The sequence below is a fragment of the Stenella coeruleoalba genome, assembly GCF_951394435.1.
Source record: "Stenella coeruleoalba genome assembly, chromosome: 3".
Lineage (NCBI taxonomy): Eukaryota > Metazoa > Chordata > Mammalia > Artiodactyla > Delphinidae > Stenella > Stenella coeruleoalba.
The window spans coordinates 4,677,301-4,685,753 of NC_137148.1; the positions used below are offsets into that span (position 1 = coordinate 4,677,301).

Consider the following 8,453-nt stretch of genomic DNA (forward strand, 5'->3'; position numbering starts at 1 on the left):
CCATCATCTTTGTCAAGTCATCATATATGTAAACCTTTTCCCCCAAACCATATACCTCAGACTCATGATTTCCTCTTACTTTATCTCTGATTTGCTCCATTAACTTAAATAAAGCTTTATAAAACACACTTCATTAAGCATTTTTAATTAAAAGAAAGGGAGTCATTATAATGCAGTCGTGTATTACCTGGAAACACATGCATATCCCATGGCCAAATGATCCCATAGCTGTGTTAGGCACGCACACTGTCCCTTTCTCTGCTAATAGTCATGCATTGAATGCTCTCGATAGATTGTCTCAGAGGACAGGTCTGGTGACATGCAGTTATTAGAACTTTGATCTAACTGCAAGGAGATATCTAAGAGTGCTCAGTACCTTGAAATTTCTGATCTCTGAAGTACATTACTTTTCAACCTGTGAAAGACTTCCTAAGGGATTATCCATATGTTTACAGTTTCCTCCTGGATTAGGAATTAACCGGGGAGTCATTGATCAGTAGGAATTTACTGAATGTCTGCTGTCTATCACAGCATTTAGGGTGCGTGTAACTAGCGCTAAGCTAGTTCCTATAGGGGATACAAAGTAATAAAGTCCCTTTAGTGTCCCGTGCCTCAGTTTCTCCATATTCAACACAGAGATGAGGCTGATGGACTGGGTCACATCTAAGCCTGTGGGCTGTTTGTACTATTGAGAGAACATGGACACAGAACAGTGAGCATGCAGGATAATGTTGTCATAAGAGCACAGGAAGAGGACTTGGGTAAGACGGCATCCAAGGTATGTCTCAGAATCCTCCTCCTCTGTAACAGCCGGGGCAAAAGGACATGAGGCCTGGCCATGAGGGAGGTGCAGAGGCTTCCGCTTTGAAGCAAGCTGGTTTCCACAGGACCATTGGAATAAAGGAGGGTCCAGATGGGTGGGGACTAGGCGAGGAGTGTTGTCCTGTTTAGTCCCCTAGTGAGACCCCCAAAGAGGTTTTGTCACTCCAGGTTTTATGTGTCAATTATTGTACTAGAAATTAAAACTAGGAGTTTAAAAAAATGTTACTATTCACTTAAGATTAATAGTAATAAACTAATGTTAATATAAGTGATATTTTTAATGAAAAATAACTATTTCCAAAACAAACAAAAATAAGAGTGAGCAGAATGGAACATTATCTTACTGCAAACCTCTTGACTATCTAGATTCATAGAAGGGCTGGTTTCCCATAGCTGCTCTGCATTCAGTCTCTGGCTGTATGTTGTTTTGGTTGAAGTATTTGGAGAAAGTCCAGTCTCATACAGATGTGTAGTTGATTAAAGGAGTGTTTTAATAGCCCGTTCAAGTAATTGTGGATATTCTTCTTTGACACTGCAGTGCAACTCAACAAGTGATGATTTCTTAAAGGTTAGTTGCAGTGTGAAATCTGAAACCTCATCAGTGAACTTCGCTTCTCTATTGCACCAGAGTCCCTTGGTCCACCTGACTTGTTGAAGGGATCTTTTGCCCATTCATGATTTTGTAACATGTACTGCTCACTTGGAAAATACTGATCTGTACAGATCTTCCAAATGTCAACAATATCAAGAAAACAGACATTAATATCATCACTGATCTCATCAGAGAAATCTGAAGTATTTGAAGCTGTCAAGCTTAGGGTAGGTGATGGAAGTTTTTCCAAAATTCTAATTTTGCTTAAGAGCTCAAATTTTATCATTGACAACAATGATTTCCTTGCAGTGACAGGTTCACTTTTCTCATTTTTGAGAAAATGTCTGTCTCGGTCTAAATAGCCATAGTTTGTCAGTGGTTCTTTGAGTGAAAAGTGGGTGGAGAAAGCACCCAGTTCCCCTCCCAGCTGAAGCAGCTGCACAGGTGCTTTTCCTGGAGAGAGTCGGGGTGCCGAGGTGCCAGAGGTGTGCTTCACGTGCCCTTCCTGTCCCATCTGTGGAAGATCGCAGAGCCGTGTGCTTAGGGGTCTGGATTTCATAAGAATCATTGTTACCGTTTCATGAAGGACATTCTGAATGAGTTAGCTTTTCCGACTGTGAGCTCCTGGCCATGGAGAGTGACCCCCATGTCACTGCCCTGACTGGTGCTGAGGGTCCACTAGTTTGATCGCCACTGCCTTTGCACTGTCAGGCCACATCTCAGCACTGGAAGGAAAGCACATCACTTCTTAGTGTCGTTGGGAAAGCAAAGTTTTGACCTTGAGGACCCCGGGGGTTTAGTAGAGCACACTTGGGAGCGGCTGCTCTACGTGAGGACGGAGGTTGTGTTAGCCAACTACATTGTAACAGCAAACTGTGTCTTATATTTAGTCCGTTAACCCACAGAAGTTAGTCATTTCACACTGAGCCTGCTAAAACCATTCATTCTGCTAAATTCCATTTATTATATGATAACTGGGGAAGCAACACATTGTGTATCTGTGTATCACCTGTATGTGTGAGTAACAGAAGAGGTGACGAATCATTCAGTCAGAAGAGCCCCCCACCCCGGGACGGATGGTGCTGTATTGAGTCCTGATGCTTTACTGTTTAATTTGTTTTCATTTAAGAATAGGTACCCATCTAACTTCAGCTCAGGATCCTGAAGCTTAATGTACATGCTAAACGAAAGAAAACGTAAGTTTTAAATTCTTACGAAAAGTTAACATTTAACCACAGATTGTTTACATTTTGTTTTGTTTTTTTTTTCCCCCCTAGGTCGTTTAGGCCAGTTGGGTTTGAAGGAAGGGTTTCCATCAGCTGTGAAAAACATTAGTGCAGTTATTGGTATGTTTATACAGCATGCCCAGGATGAAGGTAAAACTTTTGTTTATTATCATTATTTTTAAATCATTTGCATTCCTCATATTAAATCTGTTTTGAGTTCTTACTACGTGCCATGCTCTGTGCATCTCTCAGTGCTTGGGGGTGAGGAGTTTGATCACGAAGCCACACTCTGCCTGCGTTCTCAGCACTGGCATTTGAATGTGTGTGGGTTTCCTGTTGTTTCAGTGGTAGCGGCTCGCCCTGTTGGGCAGCGCATCCCTAAGGAAGAGGAAACTCTCTTATTGTCCTGGTGCTGACGTTCTGTCTCAGAAACTGTCGGTACTATCTTCATGCTGTCCTGTGACCTCCGACCAGTGACTCAGCCTCAGCTGCCTGCAGAGGCCTGGCTGGAGTTGTGTCATGAAGACCAAGTGCGGTCACACGTGTGAAGCAGCGACCCCAGTGTGGCCTGGGTATCACTGAGTACTTAGCATCCCCAGAGAACTTGGAAACTGGAGGCTTTTTGTGAGCCAGTCTTCATAGCAGTGGTTTCCTTTTCATTTGTATACCTCAGAGCATGTAATTTTATATTCTTATTCCTTTGTGGGAAGAGATTAAAACTCAAAAGTAACCCTTTGAAGTGATGAGTCTCATTTTTATTTGTATGTTATGCAATCAAGGAGTAATGCATCCTTTTTCAGAAATTAGGTGACCATATGTGTGTGGGTTTATCTCTGGGCTTTCTGTCCTGTTCCATTGATCTGTATTTCTGTTTTTGTGCCAGTACCATATTGTCTTGATTACTGTAGCTTTGGTTGCAGAGTCTGAAGTCGGGGAGCCTGATTCCTCCAGCTCCATTTTTTTCTCAAGATTGCTTTAGCTTTCACGGTCTTCTGTGTTCCCATGCAAATTGTAAATTTTTTTGTTCTAAATGTAAGACCAGACACTATAAAACTGTTAGAGGAAAATATAGGAAAAACACTCTTTGACATAAACATAAACCACAGCAAGATCTTTTTTGACCCACCTCCTGGAGTAATGAAAATAAAAACAAAACCAAATAAATGGGACCTAATGAAACTTAAAAACTTTTTCACAGCAAAGGAAACCATAAACAAGACAAAAAGACAGCCCTCAGAATGGGAGAAAATATTTGCAAATGAAGCAACAGACAAAAGATTAATCTCCAAAATATACAAACAGCTCATGCAGCTCAATATCAAAAACACAAACAACCCAATCAAAAAATGGGCAGAAGACCTAAATAGACATCTCTCCAAGGAGGACATACAGATGACCAAGGGGCACATGAAAGGATGCTCAACATCACTAACTATTTGAGAAATGCAAATCAAAACTACAATGAGGTTATCACCTCACACTGATCAGAGTGGCCATCATCCAAAAATCTACAAACAGTAAATGCTGGAGAGGGTGTGGAGAAAAGGGAGCCCTTTTGCACTCTTTGGTGGGAATGTAAATTGATACAGCCACTATGGAGAACAGTATGGAGGTTCCTTAAAAAACTCAAAATAGAACTACCATACAACCCAGCAATCCCACTATTGGGCATATACCCTGAGAAAACCATAATTCAAAAAGACACATGCAAAAAAAAAAAAAAAAGACACATGCACTCCAGTGTTCACTGCAGCACTATTTACAATAGCCAGGACATGGAAATCGTAAATGTCCAACGACAGACGAATGGATAAAGAAGATGTGGTACATGTATATGTATACAATGGAATATTAGCCATAAAAACGAATGAAAATGGGTCGTTTGTAGAGATGTAGATGGACCTAGAGTCTGTCATACAGAGTGAAGTAAGTCAGAAGGAGAAAAACAAATGTCATATATTAATGCATATATGCGGAATCCAGAAGAATGGTACAGATGAACCTATTTGCAGGGCAGGAATAGAGACGCAGACGTAGAGAACAGACATGTGGACATGGGGGGAAGGAGAGGGTGGGACAAATTGGGAGATTAGGGAAGACATATATACACTACCATGTATAAAATAGCTAGTGGGAACATGCTGTAAAGCATAGGAAGCTCAGCTTGGTGCTCTGTGATGACCTAGATGGGTGTAATGAGGGGGTGGGAGGGAGGTCCAGGAGGGAGGGGATACATGTATACATATAGCTGACTCACTTCATTGTACAGCAGAAACTAACACAACATTGTAAAGCGATTTTACTCCAATTAAAAAAAAAATTAAAACAAAAAAAAGGAGTAATGCAGTTACACAATTTCCATCGGAAACACACGGTGACATCTGAAATTTACATCCGAGAGGATCTTAACGTGTAGGTTGTCTTCTGCTTTCAGGGTGAGGCATGGCAGGTTGAGCTAATGAGAACTTTTGTCTTCTTTGATTTTAGAATAGCTGCTGAGGTAACGGCCCTGAAAATGTACTCTTACCGTCTAGACTGTGTGTTGTCATCAGGGAGTAGCCAGGGAGTGGCTGACGGGTTGTCTCGCCACAGATGCCGGGTGGACATTTCCTGGCAACAGTGTGGCCCTCCTGCTGGGAGGAGCGAGAGGGCCTTGCACTGGGCTTGCTCTGGGTTAGGCCCTGTCCCACAGAGCAGCACGGGGTCCCCAAGGTGACCTTCTGGGGCTGGCCCTCCAGGGCTTGAACGTTGACTTTGTTCTATGCACAGGAAGTTAACGCCCTGCAAGAAGCATACTTTGCTGGAGGCCTGGCACTGGTTAGCTCCACCAGGTCACAGCCAGGCTGCCCGAGTCCAGAGCCTACACAGTGCACATGGTCTTATAATTATTTTTAAATCCCTGTGTAAAACTCTAACTGTTTGACTTTAAGTCTTTACTATGTGCCCTTGTCTATGCTTCTCTAATTACCATGTAGATAAGGGGAACATATTTTTTAAATTTAAAATTTTTTTTTTTTTTTTTTGGCTGCGTTGGGGCTTCATTGCTGTGCGCGGGCTTTCTCTAGTTGTGGCGAGCGGGGGCTACTCTTCCTTGTGGTGCGTGGGCTACTCTTCTTTGTGGTGCGTGGGCTTCTCATTGTGGTGGCTTCTCTTGTTGCGGCGCACGGGCTCTAGGTGCGCGGGCTTCAGTAGCTGTGTCTCGGGGGCTCAGTAGTTGTGACTCGCGAGCTCTAGAGCACAGGCTCAGTAGTTGTGGCTCACGGGCTTAGTAGCTCTGCAGCATGTGGGATCTTCCCAGACCAGGGATCGAACCCTTGTCCCCTGCATCAGCAGGTGTATTGTTAACCACTGCACCACCGGGGAAGCCCAGGGAATGTAATTTTAAAGCTGCTGTAGTACTATCTACATCTACAGCATTAACATTTGAATGTGTGGGTTTTGTGATATTTATTTTTAAATAGTAGTAGTTTTCCCTATTGGGCATTGCATCACTAACAGTGTATAGTTAATAATAAGCTTTAATGAAATAACTCCTAAATTTTTTAACTAAATGATTGAAGTGAATTTAACTAAAATTGAACTAAATTAAATTTGTATTAAATAACTCCTAAATAAACTTATACTGAATGAGAACTCTAATACACCATAATCTCTAACCTAGCTATAGTCTACAATTAAATGCCATGATCAATAGTCATATACTATAATCTAGTGTGTAAGAGTATTGTATATGCTATACTACATACTAAAAATTAGTTTTTCACTTGCTCTCATTTCATCATGTTTTTCATTTCCAAAGTCCACTTATAAACACTTCCGGGAGTATAATGGAGTCATTTATTTGACAAATGCTTTGGGGTCCACATTTTACTAAAACTTAAACATGAGGGTGTGATCCTTCCAGGACCACTTTGGAAAGCTTAGCACTGATCATGAGAGGGCAGGCGCCTCAGGTCCTGTGCCCCTACTCCGGCTCGTCGTCCTCTGGGTACAGGCAGCGCCAGGAACCTGTAGAGAGCTGTGCAGTGTTTTGCTTTGTTTTTGTTTTCCATTTGCAGAAGGGATTTAAATGAATTTTTTCATTGTGTTTTTTTTTTTTTTAATATTTACTTTTCATTGCTGGAAGAAAGTATTTGTTGAATAGTATTTTATTAGATCATTAACATTTTGCATAACGAAGATTTTCTTGTGTGATGACTGATGTGGAAATTCTTTTCAGACATACCATGGGGTATCCAGCTGGCAGCCGTGTACGCTCTGTGTGACTTAAGTCCCAGCAACCCAGCGGAGATCTCCAAGATCCTGGAAGCCTGGCGCACAGAGACCTCTCACCGCGTCCCCTCCGCAGTGCTTAGCTCCCTAGAGGAGGTCAGCGCTCTGTGTACGGAGGATTGTGGCTGACTGCCCCGTGCTGTGCCCGGAGAAGTGCCTTCCCGTTGCTCGAGTGGAGATAGATCAGTCAGCTTCCAGGGTGCAAACCGAGGTTCCAGAGAGAGACGTCAGGGAGATACAAGTGCTGGGGGCGGAGAAGGAAGCAGTGGCTGCTTTCCCTAAACCGCACACATTTCACTTATGGCTGCTGTGATCACATGACATGGATTGTAATTTGTTGTGTCTTGGTCAAACAACAAAAACTTGAACTTAGCCCTTTTTTGCTGCAGAAAGTGTCCTTTTAGTCGCTTTTAAAAATTGAGTGGCATTTTGTAATGAATTTAATGTAAAAACATTGATTTGGTTCCTGAGCCAATTTTGGACTTTGCGCCCAAATGACTGACTAGGAAAAGATGAGGAGGCTAAAACAGTGCTCCTCGAAGACTCTTCCACTGTCTTAGCTGGAGTTGGGCTACAGAGCTCCTCTCAAGGTATAGAGTGTAGCTGACCAGAGTAAATAAACAGGGAGAGCCTTTAGAACTTCCTTTAATGCATTTCTTCAGATCTCTAAAGTTCCTTGCAAATATTTAACTATGTATCAGGAAAAGGAGAGCTGAGGATAGAGGTCACCGCGGGTGTTTGTACCTCGCTGTGTACATACAGACGCAGCCAAGTGCGGGCAGGTCTCTGCATGTGCCGTGTATATATGGACAGCCTATAATGTGTCTCACATTTGATGATATTCCACTTTCGGAATTTTAGTATTTGTACATAGAAAATGGGTTTAATAACTCACCGTGGTCCTGATTTGTCTTATATTCATCATTTCTTAAAACTCTTGTATGTGTTTTTTATAATAAAAAATAAAAGTAAGCCATGCACACAATTGTCCTGATCAGTAAAAAGTGACACTTGGCCTTACTTCTGCTCCAGCCAACGATGAACCAAATAGTCAGTGCCAACCAAAGACAGAGGAGAGTGGCCTGCCAGAGGGACCTCCCTCCTGGACGGAGGCGTGGTGGATTGCCCGGATGTAATCGGGTTTGGGTGCTCTCCCAGGTGCTCTTAGTGAGAGCAGATACCAGATAAGTGCTGGTTGGATGTCTTTGTTTAGCTACAGTTGCTACCCTTTAAAAATCACATTTGACAAGTATTTTGTTACTTCTTCCTCCTGTTTTTTAAGTAATTATAACAAACTGAGATTTGTAAACAACTCTGCCTTGCCCTTTGGATGCTTTTTGTTGGTGTGTTCCCTCTTTCTACCTCTGTCTCTTGGGCCTGTGCTCTGTGCCAGGGCCTTGCTGGGAGGAGCTGGTGAAGAAAGTCACGGCCAGGTTCTCAAAGGCCTGTGAACTGTTGGTAGAACCCTACACAGTCACCCCAATAAATCAGCAGTCCAAATTTGGGGTTTAAGTGTGGTGAGGGAGATGCAGCGATCTGCA

The 8,453-nt window shown here is 42.6% G+C and overlaps 1 protein-coding gene across 7 annotated transcripts in view; it reads left to right on the forward strand.

The window, feature by feature from the left end:
* The window catches only part of ICE1 (interactor of little elongation complex ELL subunit 1), a 58,898-nt gene extending 50,898 nt beyond the window's left edge, over positions 1-8,000 (forward strand). For 4 of the 7 annotated variants that reach the window (XM_079916358.1, XM_079916354.1, XM_079916355.1 and 1 more), the window contains 2 exons: positions 2,692-2,790; positions 6,860-8,000. In XM_079916358.1, coding sequence (XP_079772484.1) covers positions 2,692-2,790; positions 6,860-7,041 — 281 coding nt within the window. In that variant the 3' untranslated portion in view covers positions 7,042-8,000. Of the gene's footprint in view, positions 1-636; positions 2,791-6,859 lie in introns of those variants that run through there. The other 3 variants (XR_013827537.1, XR_013827536.1, XM_079916356.1) reach the window with 3 other exon arrangements.
* The last annotated feature ends 453 nt before the right edge of the window (positions 8,001-8,453 follow it).